The sequence below is a fragment of the Oreochromis niloticus genome, linkage group LG3 (assembly GCF_001858045.2).
Source record: "Oreochromis niloticus isolate F11D_XX linkage group LG3, O_niloticus_UMD_NMBU, whole genome shotgun sequence".
NCBI lineage: Eukaryota > Metazoa > Chordata > Actinopteri > Cichliformes > Cichlidae > Oreochromis > Oreochromis niloticus.
In genome coordinates this window covers 54,556,826-54,574,582 of record NC_031967.2, presented here as the reverse complement: position 1 = coordinate 54,574,582, position 17,757 = coordinate 54,556,826, and the positions used below count along the sequence as shown (strand labels likewise).

At 39.6% G+C, this 17,757-nt stretch overlaps 1 protein-coding gene across 1 annotated transcript; it reads right to left on the bottom strand.

The window, feature by feature from the left end:
* Positions 1 to 1,460: 1,460 nt before the first annotated feature.
* LOC102076786 (polymeric immunoglobulin receptor) lies at positions 1,461 to 8,572 on the bottom strand. The gene is made up of 4 exons (XM_005464306.4): positions 8,338 to 8,572; positions 5,521 to 5,856; positions 3,100 to 3,429; positions 1,461 to 2,886 (listed from the first exon to the last, which is right to left on the bottom strand). Exons 1-4 carry the CDS (start codon positions 8,399 to 8,401, stop codon positions 2,705 to 2,707), a joined length of 912 nt encoding a protein of 303 aa, XP_005464363.1. The 5' UTR covers positions 8,402 to 8,572; the 3' UTR covers positions 1,461 to 2,704.
* Between the last annotated feature and the right edge of the window lie 9,185 nt (positions 8,573 to 17,757).

The window sequence follows — 17,757 nt, the reverse complement described above, 5'->3', positions numbered from 1 at the left end:
ATTTGTGATTGTGTGCCTCTAGAAATTTGGTTAGTCGACAACTAACTGTGATGAAACGCACAAACCAAAAAAAGCATTGGAAAAATAATAAAGTTGTTTTCTGCTACAAATGTTGCTGATGCTTCGATCTCTTCTGAGTGATAACTCAAAGATTTCTAGGAAGCTTTTAAGGTTGAATTTTTTTTTAATTCATTAATTCTTTTATGTCATGTGTCCCCAGGAAGCATTTAAGACAGAGAAAAAATTAACAGATCAATATCATAAAACACTCACTAATTTAAAATAAAATTTACTATTAGATGAAAAATAATTAAAGCCTTGGTGGATAATAATCAAAAGCTAAGTCGTGTTTTACCCAGTTTTGAAGTGTGCATTTGCTCTTAGGTTGAGGTCTGAGAGGTAGGGGTTGATGTAGTACCTGTACTGACCACCAGGCGGCACAGACATTAAAATGGACAGCCTGTTTACAGAAGTCACAGGTGAGCAGGTAAGAGGAAGGACAGGTAGAAGGAAGTCGGTTTTTCCACTGTCTCAGCTGTTGGTCACGTCATGTTTTTACAAACATGTTTTATCTTTAATTCACTGCCCCCAGACTTTTGTAGATGTTTTAAATCTAAATGAAAGTGTTTAAATTTGAAGCACAAGGAACAGTTAGACTCAAATATACCTGAGAACTATTAAATGTTTGTCTTATATTAATGAAATCACAAAGAAATTCCTGTTTTTAGTTTTCTTTTAAAACATTCACAGAGGAGTGAACTGAAAATGTAGCTTAGTAATGGTATACTGTGGGAGTATGTCGAGGTTGGATTGAATCAGACTTCATGTTTGAGTGCAAAGACCTGTTAAACCTGCTGCCTGGGCTCTTTTCATTTAAGCACCTCCTACAAACACAGCCACTGCTCTCAGTACTGCTGAAGCTTCCGGGCCCTAAAAACGTCCCGTCCTCTATGTAGAAGGAAGTCATCACAACATTTGGTTATTCAGCACTTTATTCTGACTAAAACAACGCTGCAGGCTCCAAACTCTGTTTCACAGGGACAGGCTCAGACAGGTTTCACTTTAACTCAGTCACAGTGTTTTCAGGTTTCTGTGTGGCATCTGTTTGTACATGCAGTGGGTTCATTGACACGCCCACACATCAGTGTTTCATTTTCTTTGGACTGATTCCAGATCATATTAAAGCTGCATTGACTGGCTCAACCGGTCAGAGGTTGAGCCTAGAAATGCTCATTTAAAAATCAAATATTAAAACATGTTAAGCCTATATTAGAAAAAAAGAAGCCATTGTAAAAACTTGAAAAAAAATTTTAAGCCCCCCCCCATTTTTCAAACCTACTCCTACTATAGCCTAACCTATCTAGTGTAGCCGCTAAACTGGTGACCTAAATCTTCGCCACCACGTCTATATACATACAAGCGTAAGGGGAGAGGGTGAATCAGCGCTCGGATTACGGACACTGGGTCGGCTTGGAACACACCATTTATTTTTTAGAAGAACAGCCAGAATCACAAGTATGAGTTAAAATCCCCACTATACAATAAAAAAAGTATAAATGTTCCCAACCCGCTAAAAGCCCTGCCGGCAGAGATAAATATACAATAAAAAAAAAACATCAAAGCTAAATGAATGTCCTTTTTATATGGTAAAAACTCCCCCCCCATCCCGGAAGAGGAGCCCCTCTTCCGGGATGGGGAAATCTCGCCAGCAGAAGGCCAGGGAGGAGGTTCCTATCCCCACCTGGCAGCGCATGGCCGTGCCGTCCAGCCACTCTCCGCATCCGCACACGGCTTCCCTCATAGCCCGGCCCTGATACAGGCAGAGGCGTCCCCTCTGCCTTCTGTGGATTTCACACATCGCCTCCCGCTGTTACTATTCTGGCCGTCGGAACTGGATCGCCGGAAGTCTCGCGACGCCTCACAGGCAGGCCGGTCCTTCTATACATGTGCTCGTCTGCACCACACGTTCGGTTTCCTGCCCTTCGCTGTTCGTGTGTCTCTCCTCTCTCTCCCCCTTTTCGCTCATCATCTCTCTTAAGTCCGTTTGGTGGCCAATAGGCCACCTCGGGGACACGCCCCGACCTCACAGGTGCACGCAATTGTCTGTCCAATCCACAGTGGAATAAAAAAAAAGAATACTATACAGCGACACAAAACACACAGTATAAATATGGAATAAAATCATGCAATAAAAATTATTACAATAAGATCATGCAACTAAAATTGACACTGTGCACCAACACAGTGCAGTCCTAAACAAAATATACAAAACACAATTTTCCACTGTGTGACACTAGCACACGTGTGTGTGTGTTTGTGTGTATGCAATAAGAGAATATAACATTCACACCAGCACAGTAGCTGAGTGATACATGTTTATGTGTTGCAAACTTTAAAAAGAAAATCACTAGATGATCTGTAACAATTCAAATACATTATTATTATTATTATTATAAAATCTAATAAAATATTTTATAAACAACAGATAATGATTTAAGCTGACAATTATTTTTTAAAATTAGGCAGTTTGTTGGTATGGTGAGCAGGAACATCAGAGATCAGATAATTATGCAAAACAATGCAAAGTTTAATTTTGTATTGTTTCCTGTGTCTCTCCTCTGTCAGTCTGAATGCTGAACTTACTGATAATAACCTGGAACAGCAGCAGGACTCACAGTTCAGTTATGAACCCACTGAACGCATTTCAAATCATTGGATTATTTGGAGGAGGTCGCCCTCTACGATTTCTGCAGAACACAAAACCAGCAACAAGACAAGACAAAACAAGAAGCATGACAGAAACTGACAGACCAACTGTAAGTCCACTGTTCTGACCTCCATCATTCTTCTCATCCTCCTTCCCTCCACTTTGTCCTCCTGTCTGACCTGCAGGTGAGAAACAGGTGTGAGGTGTCAGCTGTCAGGTAGGTGATGAGTGAAGAACAGAACAGAATCCATTTCCTCTTCAAACTGCTGTCAGACATTATCTACTGCACTCTGATCACATCACTCAGACCAGCTGCTTTCTACAAAGTCTCATCAACAACATCTTTAGAAACAAACATCAACAACCAGGAAGCAGCTCAACTTCAAACTCACCTGGTTCTTCTACTTTCAGGTAGGTGCTGTTGATAAGTTCAGGTTTCTTGCCGTTGTATCCAACATAACAGTCATATCTTCCACTGTCGTTCATTACGACATTTGTAAGATTTACAGAAAAGTCTCCATTCTTCATCTCTGGATCTTTCAGATTCACTCGACCTTTAAAAGATGGATGCTGTTTGTCTTCCTGAATTTGGTCATCACTGAAGTAGAAGACGTACTCATGTGACTGCAGGTTAGGTCGGTTCCACCTTAGCATTACTGAGATAGCATCTTTGGGACCATAACACTCCAGAGTGGCATTTTCTCCCTGTTTGACTCGTAACTCTTTTTGGTTTTGTGAGAAAAGTAAGAAAAAGACAAAAATGTCAGTGTGAGTTTATACATGATTAAAAACAAAAGCTTTATTGTTTACCAGTGATATACCATTCAACAGTATGATAAACCATGAACTTAATTGTGCTTTAAATATCTGAATCCCGGGTTAATAGACTGTTATAAGTCTATAAAGTTAGAACCTATAAAAGCAAATTAAAGAAGTGTTTGTGGGCAGAGCTTAACTGGTTGTTATAAGAACCTTCACTTCCTTTTCAGTTGCATGAAGTACATAGGGTTAAATTAACTCATTGAATGTTCATTATGAACTATATCAGTTGATCAAAATGGATTTAAGGGTTTCTATAATTCTTTAGTCTATTATTGCATTGCAGTCGTGGGTCAGCTTGGATCGGTGTTGGGGAGAAATTTTACTTGAATCATATTAATTCTGACTTGATTTCTAAACAATGAGGATGGAAGAATTTCTATTGGATCACTATCCACTATCCTGTCTGACCTGCGGGTGAGAAACAGGTGTGAGGTGTCAGCTGTCAGGTAGGTGATGAGTGAAGAACAGAACAGAATCCATTTCCTCTTCAAACTGCTGTCAGACATTATCTACTGCACTCTGATCACATCACTCAGACCAGCTGCTTTCTACAAAGGGCACTCTGATGTTTCTCTCTGGAAGCAGTCCTGCTGTTTCCTGAGGAGGACAAACTAGTTCATTCTCAAGTGTCAGAGTGACATCAGGGATCCTTGTGGGGGGTTTGTGACAGCTATCCGCTTTTGAGCCATTTCTGTCTCTGTGTTCATCAGCACGAGATTCAGAATTCAGAAAGCTCTCAGACATTTGAATCTGCAGTTTAGCAGGAGAAGGGTTTAAGTCCTGACTCTGTAACTAAAGATCTATATAGTATTATAGTTTTTTGAAAATACCTTAATTTCTACTTTTAACTCGAACAGCATGTTCACTGTAAACTCAGAACACATGACAGATGATGAACTGATGCAGAGAGAAAAAAAAAAAGGTTCCTGATGATATATTCACATTATTTTTTTTAAACAAATCTAGTACTATATGCTAAACTATAAACTTCAACATACTAAACCCTGTTTATAGATCTTTTTATGTCTGTATAAGTGATGATGTGTTTTGATTTGATATACCTTTATTACCTTTATTAGTCCCACGAGGGGAAATTTCATAAGGCTGCTGACCTATTGTAAATAGAGCTGAACTGGTTACAATTTCTTCATATGCTTTGTGGAAAAACCCCACGGGGGACCAGAAGAGATAAAATGAAGCACTTTCTGATTTGGCTCATTCATTTTGTTACCAAACATTCTTGTTCATTTTCTACTGTTACTGTCAGCGTGTCTCAGCCGGGCTGGATTGGGACCAAAAAATGACCCTGGCATTTTGTTTATGGCAGTCCACCAGGATTATTTATACGATATGGAAAAGCACCTGACATACCAGAGGATATATGCCCATGTTGTGCAATTTCAATTTTTTTTAAAAAGCGCAGCAGCCTACAAGGAAGAGAGAACCATGTTAAAAAAATGATATGCTCTGTCACTACTCAGGGATTCATCTTGGGAGAGATGGCCACAGTGTCACAATTCCCACCTTGAAGTGAAAGTGGATGTCAGAGAAACACTGCCAGAAATGTTTTATGAAATATACTGTTTGTTCACATACACAAAGTAAGACCATTTGCATAATACTGTGCTCAGATGGCACATAACTCTGTAGGCTAATAATATTATGCACATTTTAAGTCTGACTGAATAAAATAAGTCTTGTAATCATTTCCTATGTTAAGCATTTGCACACATTTGGCTCAGATAATATTTATTAAAGATGTGTCTCTAATCATTTTTTAATCATTTTAAAACAAATATCAATTCTAATTCTTCTAACTTCCTTTTTTTACATTTTCTGTTGAAATTCACCATTATTATTATCATTACACACATCGCATTGTTAACTCTGACTGTGCAAGCTTATGTGTAGGTAACCACCCACTACTCACTTGCTCTCTCTCTCTCCGTCTCTTACACACACACACACACACACACACACTACTCACTCACCTGGAGGATCAACTGTCAGAGTGATGCTGTTCAAAAGTTGAGGTTCCTGTTGGTCGAATGCTGCGTAACATTCATAAACTCCATTGTCTTTCACAGTGACATTTTTGAGAATCACAGAGAGCTCTCCATTCTTCATCTCTGGATCTTTCAACTCCACTCGACCTTTAAAATATGGATCCTGAAGTTTTTCATAAGGGCGGTTCTCTCTGATGAAAAAAACATAATGCGGCTTGTCCTGTTTTTTCCACCTTAACATTAGGACGACGACATCTCTGGGACTGTAGCACGTCAGAGTAAAGCTGTCTCCATGATTCACGTTTCTTTGTTTAATTTGTTCTTAAAAAGAGAAAAAATTAAAACAAAATAATTTTAATTCAATAATTCAAACAGTATTTTCACTTTAAACTGAGTTTACCACAGAACAGATAATGTGACAATGCAGAGACAAAAAAAATAAGAGAACTGTTGTGCTTCCATTCCACTTGTACTAACATGCATTTGACACATTGACAAATATGACAGATTTGTGATGAGTGTGTCATCATCTGATGTTTGTGGTATAAACCAGTGCAAGTTATGATACAATGAAGCATCCATAACAAGATGTAAGGAATCAACCCTTTGGTCACTTCAATTCTCTGTTTGTTAAAGTTCCACAAATTAGGATTTTTTTCTAATAATAATAAATTATACTACACAAAAATCACAAACTTCCCTTTGCTTCTGGAAGGATTACTAAAATAATGCAGACGCAAATCGTGACAGTCTGAATATTTGGAAGTTCAGTAATTAAAGCTGTTTTTATTTCTCTCTATTCTCTTTGCTTGTTAATGTGTTTTTTTCATGAATTTACTTTTTTTGATAGTTAAAGTTCTAATTAGCTGATTTATATAAAGCAGTAAAATGATGTGATCCTGATTTCCACTAAAATGTATACAAATTTATGCTGGAGCATGAACAGAGATACACATCACCTTTATAGCATTGGTGCACAAGATGGTGCTCAAACACCTGCCTGTTTGGCATCTTACTGGATAAGCAGCCATATTTTATTTATACTTGATAATTATAATGTCACTTCAAATATGGTCAATCGGAATCTGTTCCCAGATAAAAACATATAATGATCATCAAATGACTGAAATATTCCCAGCATTCAAAGCCAATGCAGGTGGAAAAATGCAAGTTCAAAACCTGAAGTCATCTCCAAGTGTCAGTCCAGACATTCCATCTTTATCATCTTTTAAACCTTAAACACTGGCCTGCCCATTATTTTGTCACACATTAATACCTAATTAGCATGCACGGTATTGTTTTCAATTTGTCCGTTGTGGGACAATGCCAACAAAATTGCACCACATTACAACATACTCTTTTGCCGTTCCTGTCTTATATAGCATATAAAGTATATTCTTTTAAATTTACTGAAAGCCTGCTCCAGCTTTCCACACAGAAATAGTGTATCGTCAGTGTGAACATTAGCGGTTTTTGATACGGGCGACATGGGCGGTTGCCCGGGGCGGCATCGTGGTGGGGGGCGGGATCACGGGCGTCGGCAAAAAAAAAAATTGCTGGTACTCATGCTGCCAGCGCATACTGGGAATGGCATAGGCACCGATCGGTTTTCTATCGCCCATTTGCTGGGAGTAAGGGCGCCTTCCGTTTGCGAGGTGCGCCTGCTGCTTGCGGCACAGGGAGGAGAGGGCGGGGCGGCGGGGGATTCTCTGACTGGCTGGAGCAGCATCTAATAACCAACTCGCAAAATAAAACAAAATGAAAACAATCCAACAAAAATGAAAAACACCAGACATTATGATACAGACTTATAATTTGTACCGATGTTTTTTCAAAATTCTATACGCTAAAAGTGAGCGCGAGAGCCCTCGGTGCGCCTGCTTGCTGCTGAAGTCAAAGTAACTTTATTGTCATCTCCGCTACATACAGTGCAGTATATAGAGAGACGAGACGACGAGGCTCCAGTTACAGCAGTGCAAGTAAACAAACAATAAATATACGAAGAGTAAGACAACAAATATACACTTTAGGACTCGGGGTAAAGGGATCAATAACAACTGAAAATTTATAATTTACAGTTTGATTATTAAAAGTCTCACACACAATCTGTCGAAAGGGGAGGGGGCCGGCTGCTTCCAGATAGAGCACATTTCATTCGTAATGTTGTAAATCCAAGCCCATTATGTATTCATGATTTGAAATAGTGAATCAAAAGTGAGACAAAGTGAATCGGGGGTGGGGGGCGCCAGAGGGAGTGTTCGCCCAGGGCGCCAAACAGGCTAGGACCGCCACTGAGTGTGAAGTGATAATCCCATAAAAGTCTGTTGATTATTGATTTTGGAACCAAGGCGTAAAAAAATGTGCTAATGTATGAAATTTAATTGTTTTATAAATACGTTTGTGCTGGTCTTTAAGCTTAATCTTTAAATTTACTCGCGCACACCAGCGGCACACCTGATCTTACAGAGAATCAGGTGAAACTTATTCATGTACTCCGCCATTACATGAAGTGAAAATGAAACTAAACTTTGATCGTAACTCTTCTTATAGTGAACTAACATACATTTTTTTTAAATTCTAAGTTCCTCTCCCGTCATTACCTGCTCACGTACATTTACTCTGCATTGATACACTGACTCAAACAACTAGAAACAGAAACAGTGGATAACTTAGCTCTAACGCGAAAACTGAGTTATAAGTAAATTCATTTCATAAACCCGCAAAATCACTTCCTTTGAGCATTTCTATGCCCCTCATCTCGATGATCAGACAGATTTATTCCCACAGGTACAAACGGCTTACCTGCACAGTCCAGACGTCCCAGAAAACTGAAGAAGAGAAACACAAATAACTCTGATTTTAACATCTGTCACTTTCTTTTCTACTAAGATTCACTTGTTGGCAGTTTCTTGGTCAAACATCAGAGCGTGTTTTAAAATAGCAGGTTTATCTAAGAAAGTTTTGTCACGTAGCTTCGCTGTTCGCAAAGGACGAATTATGACTGATATGTGAAGAAGAAGTCACGTGATTTACATAAACCAGCGTATGGAAAACCCGGAAACACGTCTCTATCTAAATAAAAGCATGTTTCCACGAATTTATTAATTTTACAATATAAATATGTACTATCAAAATTATCCACTCATTAATTTATTCTTTTCTAGACCAGAATTAAGTTAGTAATTTGATAATTTAATGGATAATGACAAAAGAAGTATAAAAAATCAAAATGAATTATTAAAGCAAAAATAAATATTTTAAATTTAAAAAGGGATTTCCAGAAAGAAAACAATATTAACCACTCAGTTAGTTTTTTTTATTCACAACTGAGAAAAAAATAGATAAAAAAAAACGTGCAGAAATTCAAATTAGGAATATAGAGTTTGCTGTTGTGTTATTTTATTGTATCAGAAAGCAACAATTCATGTATTGACAGTGATTCAGTGGTTTAATCACTACTTGTAATTGCAGACAGTGAAGGTGCTGCCTAGAAACTGTGTTTTTTCTCGCCGCATTTTTGCGTGTACCATGGTTATGGACAGAATCTTTTTGTATATGATTTAGTACTTTTGTGTTTAATCATATCTATTAGATAGATATGAATCAAACCACTGTGGCACGGGACTCTTAATACCTACAGCATGCTGTAATCACTCTAATAGAATATTATGATCAACAGAACGCTGCACTAAGGTCTAGCAAGACAAGCACAGAGATGAGTCCACTGTCAGAGGCAACAAGAAGATAATTTGTAACCTTCACTAAAGCTGTTTCTGTGCTGTGATGAGCTCTGAAACCTGACTGAAACTTTATATAAGCCATTCTTCTGCAAATGAAGTGTCAGCTGTTTGACAACTACTCTTTCAAGAATTTTTGAGCTGTTTTCTTGGAATGGGGTCTAAAAGGCATGTTGACAGTTTGGAGGAAGTAATTACTCAAGTTAACTCAGAAAGATTTCCTTGTAACTGACACGGATTCTGAAGTACGATTTCACCAACTCTACAGGCATTTTGTAGAGGGTATAACAGCTGTGGCAGCTGTTTGTCTGGCAACAACTGTCATTTCCACATGTGGGCTTTATTCTCAAAATAACATTAAGAGCTTTTTCTAAAAAAAAAAAAAGAAAAAAAACAGTATTTTCTTAATGCGGCCCTAATACTCTTTCATACAGAGCTGTGGTTGTAAGCAGAAAAAGATAGAGAGAAGTTTGCTCTTCTCAGTATATTTGTGTAAATATCAAACTACACATTTCTACACCTTCACACCCAAATTTTATTCAACAAGTTATCACATTTTGCAACATATTTATTTTCTTACCTGTAACTGGGGACCTGCTGGATATTTAGAGGTAAAGCCGTTTTCTTTTAGAAAGCTGGCTGTAACTCCCAGTTTTACCAGTGGATGACAGCAGTCTTTAAATATGATTCAATTGTATTTCAAGCGGTACTGATAGTTTCCCAAGCAGAAGAGCAATGAAGAAAATATAATGGTTTCCTAAATTAAAAAAAGAAACAATCAAATGTTCCATCTAACACCTTTGTGAAAGCTACAGAACCAGATGAGAAAACAATGCAGTGACATTAATAAGGAACAGAAAAAAACTGCAAGGTGTTTTTATTATATTCTGTTAAGTGTATGTGGATTACTTATATTTACACAATACACATTTAAAATTTCCAATAAGAAAAGGTATAATTTGGGGGTTATATCATTGCAATTAAGAGAGGAAACACGTAGAGAAATCTTTTTTATTACGTGGATGTACTCTGCTCTGAGGTGCTGGGAAGACCAAAGGAAAGCAGCTGGACGTCAGTGGTTGGACTGGTGGACTACTTCAGTGAAAAGTAGACAACATCTGGCTCTGTTTTAAAGTATGAACACGAACACACACAGGTCAAACAACAGGAAACATGATTACAAACTTTGTAGTTCAATCAAGACCTCCAATCTCCACCTGTCTGCATGACACACAGTCCCAGTTCAGACATTAATGGGAATTACCTCAGATACAGAGTGCTCCCCTTATATGGTTGTGGTTGCATTTTATTTGAAATGAAACAACTCATGAATCTGTGTATGGGGATCTTTGTGAGAATGACAATATGTTTGATGAAGATTTATTGAAATTGTCCCAGAAGAAGAAGAGCTCTGAACCTGCCATACTAACACAGCAGTACTAAAACTTTAAAAGCTAAGAGAGGAAACAAAGCAGGAGTGAGCAGTATGGCATCTGAAGGTTATTTTTCTCTGAACCAGGAACAGCAAAATCTGTACTCTGCAGCTGAAATCAGAAGGTTCTTACAGACTACAAAGGCCTCAGGCTGGTAAAAGTGGAGGACTACTTTCCAGACCTGAAGCGGTTGGTTGAGTCGTCTCAGGTTTTGACAAAAAAATCTGGAAATTTTGTTGATGATGTGTTAACAGATCAATAAATGTATGTCCTTGTTTTTTTTTTTTTTCTCCATCTCTCCTTGTTTATATGTGAATTTGAAACAGGCACTTTAAATTTAAGCAATGCTGGAGAAAAGAAAAGAGCTGCTTTTTTCAAGCTTGTGTATTTAAAGGAGTTACATATAATGTCAGTTCAAGAAACAGTGAGAGTGACTGGAGGAAGGGCTGTGGGCTTGAAGTCATTTTTAGTCACAAGTTGAGCTTTAGTGGAGGGGTGGGGGTCTCTAAGATTTTTTTCCTCTTTCATGCATTTATTGAAAGTTAAAGCCAAATATGAAAATGTGAATTTTGTTTTTCTCGATATATGTACTCCAACCAAAGGGGTGGATAGAATGTTATTATATATATATATAAATGTCCAATGTGACACTTAAGGATTGTAGTGATGATGAGTATTTGTTTTTATGTGGGGATTTTCACTTGCACTGCATTGGTGGGGATGGATGATTCAACCACTGAACCCTGCCCTGTTTCTTTTTTCCCCTTTTTGTCTTTGCTTCTTGATCACAAAAGGAGAAATATACTTGCCTACATATGCTATTCTACATGCTTTTAAACCATTTAAAATTGCAATTCATAGTTTTATATGTGAATTATATAATATTTAATTACTATTAACCCTAGACTAAGTATTTTAGACTTTAGTTCACTTCAGCCATATTCCATATAAATCAGGTATCATACAAAAATAAAAATAGTTTCAAATAGAGTCATAACAATAAACATGCAACATTTTAGGCACTCTGTTGCCCCGATCAAATCAGTGAGCTGAGATTTTTTATTGGATCATTCACACACACTGTTCTCCTGATTTGGAGGTTCTGGCAGTCTCGTGCAGACCTTTTTACATCCCGAGGGAGTTTACAGTAGTTATTGTGATAGCTGTTTATATACCGCCGGATGCTAACGTTGGCACGGCTCTCAGCCTCTTGCTTAACACCATAAACAAACAACAACTTGCCCACACCGATGGGGTTTTTATTGTCGCCGGCGACTTTAACAAAGCGTGCCTAAAGACTGTGCTTCCTAAATTTGCAAGAGAATAAGCTTGAAAAGGGTTTATCTTTTCATTCTTTCCCCACCTGGAAGCAACATGAGGCAGCTCGTGTATCGATGTTACCAAACGAAGGCGTCTAGCCTGGATAGCAGCTGTGAGACGAGCTGATATCCAGCTCTCTTCCATCTCCAAATATCTGTTGGTGCTCCAGACATTTTCATTCCGGTAAGTTCTAAATCTGTTCATATCACTCTTTATAGCCTATTAGTTTTATTTGAGGTCATAGCAAATTAGAACAAACATCCTACTGAGTGATTTTGCAGAACTACCTTCTCTTTATAGAGTTGCTAATTATTTGGCATTATTGCAGCAAACCAGCCTATGAAATGGATGAAACACATCGTGACTGGGTTCCAGCGCTACATAAGGGACCTGCTTCAAACATACCACCATGCCAATCAGGTTACTTCTTCCATGTGAGGGTGAAGAGGTGACCCTTCAGGATAAGATGGTGAAGGTTTGCTGCGTTTGTTGAACAGTGTTGTAGTAAAACCAGGGAAAATGAAACTTGCTCCTGTTAAATATTCTTAAGTCTTTTGCTGTATAAATAGTGGAAATTTATTCTTTCAAAAGATACAGTAAATAATGTTAGTAGTGTGTGATATCATGTAAACACTGTCATGATTTTATGTAAACATTTTGTCTTTTGTAAACTATAAATGACATGGATTCTACATTGTAACTGATGTGATGTTCTATAAAGTGGTTTTAATAATAAAAAAAAGAGGCAAAAATTAGTTTGTTTCTTTATTCAATTTTTGAACAGTGGTATTCAGTCAGTACATATTCAGTAAATGCAAATTATTTACATGGCAGTGCACTACAGGCATAAATCTAGACCCCTATATAAAACATTATGGCATTATAGCAGTGACAACTCCTCCACAGTAGCAGGTGGGATTTTTCTTTTTTGAGGACGGCTCCTTTTACCTTTCAATATGGATGGTCTGTTTATGTTTTGATCAAGAGCCTTTTTTGGGCAGCTGAAGAGGAGAAGTCTATCTTATGGCCAACCTCTGGCTGTATCTGACCAAATGGCGGTGGCTGTGGCTCAGGTGGTAGAGCAGATCAGCTACTGATCGGAAGGTTGGTGGTTCGATCCTTGGCTTCCCCAGTCTGCATGCCAAATATCCTTGGGCAAGATACTAACCCCAAGTTGCCCTCCGATGCGTTCATCGGAGTATGAATGTGTGTGAATGTAAATTACACTTGAGTTTAGAAGTGCTTGGGTGAATGAGGCATGTTGTATAGAGCGCTTTGAGTACTCCGGGAGAAAAGCGCTATATAAGAATCAGTCCATTTACCAGCTTGGTCATATTACCCAGCAAAACCCAGTATGCAGGTTCATCTGTAACAGTCCTTGTGCCACGGATCAACACTGTTGCTTATAGATTAAACAGAAGAGCAGCGATATGGGTGCAGGTCTCCACGACTCCGGCCATACAGGTGCAGTGGGCGGCTTCAACCTTCCCTGTGATCACAGTGACCCATGGCTGCAATGCTGTTCATTCAGTCTTTGAGAGTGCAGCACCTGAAACACACACAGACAAAGTTCATTTAAAGACAAGAACTATGAGCCAAGGCCGACATAAATGTGTTTTATCTACTTTATCATAAATGTAACAAAGTGTTTAGAAAGTTAGCACATACATGTAATTTTTCATTTCTTTATGTGTCCATCTATAAAACGCTGCATTTTATAGGGTAAATCTGCCTGTTCTCTGTCAGAAACCTGCCTGCAGAAAATGAACCTAAAGCATGTAATGCAAGGATGTCATCACTTTAGAGATGGAGAAAGCATAAAGTGACAATTATGAATCACTTAATATGATGAGGAGATCCTGCAGCTCATTAATCAATGTATAAAATTAAAATAAAATGTATTTTTAGTGACACGATACAAATATTGAAGCAAGATCTATAATTAGAATTATTTATAATAAATATGAATAAATCATTGCAATTTCTTTAACCATAAAGAATAACTAAGTCCTTCAGGACAATGTCTCATCAATGCACTGAACTCACTATGTTATCCCTCTAACAGCCTCCACATGTTCTCACTGTAATTTCCCCTCATGAATGAATTTATGCTGCACTAATCTGAATGTTTGCAGGGAAATCAAAAGCATTTCACTCGCAGTACTTGAGCTGACTTACCTTTGTTTGAATGACAACTTGTACGCGCTGACTCCACAGTTAAGGTACGAAAATATGTCAGGCTATAGCGGTTGCTCTTCAGGGTTTCTACTCCACGGCCGTGTTTCATACGGGTCCACATTTCCAATGCACGCAATTTTCTGCAAGTACCGCTGCTTCGCCTCTGGACGCAATCGGTCTCTATACCGTCCGTTTTCTTTGGACCTGCTTTTAAGCATGATTCTTGTCGTCGTCGTTCCAACACTGTGTCTCTTTTGATTCGTAGACCCCAAAAATGGCGCCGCGCTCCGCGGCGTGACGTCAACTCCAAAGCCCTATTCAAACATCAGGCGTGCTTTCAGAGCAACGACCCTCCCCCACCTGGCTGGATCTGACCACCTCTGCATGTCCCTCACCCCCACCTACACCCCCCTGCTGAGAAAAACAAAGCCCCAGACAAAGACAATAAAAACCTGGCCTGAAGGAGCCCTCTCTCAACTGCAGGACTGCTTCTCATCTACTGTATGGGATTTATTCTCCAGCCACAACCTCCAGGAGTACACGGACACTGTACTCTCGTACATCAGGAACTGTGTTGATAATGTCACCGTCAACAAAAGGGTCAGGGTGTTTCCAAATCAAAAACCCTGGATGAATAGCGAAGTGCAATCCCTCCTAAAAAGCCGCAACACTGCCTTCAAGTCAGGGGACAGGGCTGCGTACAGGGCGGCCAGGGCAGACCTGAGTAGAGGCATCAGGAAAGCTAAGGCTGCCTATAGGAGGAGGATTGAAGATCACTTTGCTGACAACGACCCCAGAAAAATGTGGCAGGGGATCAATCACATTACCAACTACAGAAGCAATAACCAGGCGACATCTAGGATTGATGCCTCGCTGGCTGAGGATCTAAATCGTTTCTTCGCCCGCTTTGAGACGACCAGGCCCTCAGCTGTCACACCACTTCCACCCGCCCCCAGCACCGGCACACTAACACTTAGGGAGCATCAAATGAGGTGTGTTCTAAGGTCAGTGAATCCCAGGAAGGCGGCAGGTCCTGATGGAATACATGGAAAGGTTCTCAGAGCATGTGCTGACGAGCTGACCGGAGTCTTCACTAAAATCTTCAACCTTTCCTTGTCATTAAACACCGTCCCGCCCTGCCTCAAAACCTCCACCATCATCCCCATCGCCAAGATGACAGCTGTGGTCAGCCCAAATGACTACAGGCCTGTTGCACTTACGCCTGTAGTGATGAAGTGCTTTGAAAGACTGGTCTGTCAGCACATCAGGGCCGGTCTGCCTCCCACTTTGGACCCCCACCAATTTGCCTACAGGACAAATCAATCCACCGAGGACACTATCACCATAGCGCTCCACACTGCGCTGAGTCACCTGGAGCACAGAGGAAGCTATGTGAGAATGCTCTTTCTGGACTTCAGCTCAGCATTCAATCATATCATCCCAGAGATCCTGGTCCAGAAACTGTCTCACCTGGGACTCTCCACCCCCATCTGCCTCTGGATCAAGGACTTCCTGACAAATAGACCACAGTCTGTCAGACTCGGCCCCCACCTGTCCAGCACCATCACACTCAGCACCGGGTCTCCACAAGGATGTGTTCTGAGTCCCCTCCTGTTTACGCTCTACACATCCGACTGCTCCCCTACCCATCTCTCAAACACCATCATAAAGTTTGCGGATGACACCACTGTGGTTGGACTCATCTCAAGGGGGGATGAGTCGGACTACAGAGATGAGGTCAACAGACTGACTGAGTGGTGTTCAGTTAATAACCTCCAACTGAACACCACGAAAACTAAAGAACTTATCTTGGACTTCAGGAAGGGCAGAGCAGACCCGGCCCCACTGTACATTCACGGGAACCGTGTGGAGAGGGTACACTCCATGAGGTTTCTGGGCGTGCAGATCTCTGATGATCTCTCCTGGACTGCAAATACCACGGCGGTGGTAAAAAAGGCCCAGCAGCGTCTCCACTTTCTGAGAGTGCTCAGGAGGAACAACCTGGAGGAGAGGCTGCTGGTGACATTCTACAGAGCCACCATAGAGAGCATCCTAACGTACGGCATAACAACATGGTATGCAGGGTGCTCAGCTGCAGACAGGAAAGTACTGCAGAGGGTCATCAATACAGCCCAGAAGATCACTGGCTGCTCTCTGCCCAGCCTGGAGGTCATTGCAAACTCTCGGTACCTCAGCAGAGCTGGCAATATCATCAAGGACCATTCTCACCCCAGCAATCAAGTGTTTGAACTATTACCATCAGGCCGACGGTACAGGTCACATAAAACCAGGACAAACAGATTCAGGGATAGCTTCTTTCCCAGAGCTATCACCGTAGTAAATAAGCACAAAAACAATTGAAAATGCTTAGCTACACCATACTGTCACCGTCAATTATTATGCTGCTATTCATATTGTCATTATATTAATGCTGCTATCCTGTATATATCGTACTTACTATTGTTTGTTTTATTGTACCTTTATATATTTTACATTTATATTTATTATTGTATTTTTGCACCAAGGGAGTGGCACTCCAATTTCGTTGTACCCTGTACAATGACAATAAAGGCTATTCTATTCTATTCTATTCTATTCTATTCTATTCTATTCTATTCTATTCTTATTCTTATTCTAAACATTACAGCAACAGACATGGACTACTGGTGTCCCACACAACAACTCCACTATGTGAAGGAGCCAAACACATGCCTTCTCCTCTCGTTAACTGAGATAAACTGCTGACATATTTGTTTTACATCTATACTGTCCAGTCTCTCCTGGTGAACATGGCATACAGCAGCATTGTCTCATTTGAGTCATTGTTGACTTTAGCCATGTTTTTAATCTTCTGAGAGCACTGAAGCTTCTTTCAGCCTCAGCCGAGGATACTGGGATGACAGCTTTTAGATTGATTAGTGTGATAAAACGCAAAGAATAGAATAGAATTCAACTTTATTGTCATTGCACATGTCACAGGTACAAGGCAACGAAATGCAGTTTGCATCCATCCAGAAGTGCTTTAGCCATGATATAGATATATTACAAATATATATTAGCAATAATATAGATATGTGAGTATATTACAGAAATGGGTCAATTGTGGTATGTTATAATGTACACGGTATGAAGTATGTTATGAATATGCTATAACTATAAGTATGTATAGGCTGTAGTGAGTACAAGCTATGTACAGGCTATGAACAGGATATAAACATGAAAAACTATACAGAAATGTGAACTATGCAGGTTATGCAAAGGTGCTGCAACAAAGTATTAGTTTAAGGGTTTGCATATTTGTGCAACCAGTTTACTTTAAGTTTTTTTCATTTTATTTCCCCCCCTTTAAAGGTTTGTTTGTTTTTTTAATAGCCACTGTACATGCATTTTATCCTCAGATGATGATGATGATGATTATTATTATTATTATTCTGTGCTTTATGTGCCTCACCTTTGGCCCTGGCTCTTCCCCTCTGACTGCACTAGAACATACTGCCACCTGATAAAATAACACATTGATTTGTGCCATATAAAAGTGAGACATGTCAATTCAG

Bases quoted from the DNA above. Each gene is read 5' to 3' on its own strand.
- LOC102076786 (XM_005464306.4), bottom strand. From the start codon at position 8,401: ATGTTAAAATCAGAGTTATTTGTGTTTCTCTTCTTCAGTTTTCTGGGA. The intron at 3,430-5,520 runs GTGAGTGAGTAG...AAAACCAAAAAG, and splicing joins TCTGACAGTTGATCCTCCAG to AGTTACGAGTCAAACAGGGA. The intron at 2,887-3,099 runs GTGAGTTTGAAG...TCTCACCTGCAG, and splicing joins CCTGAAAGTAGAAGAACCAG to GTCAGACAGGAGGACAAAGT.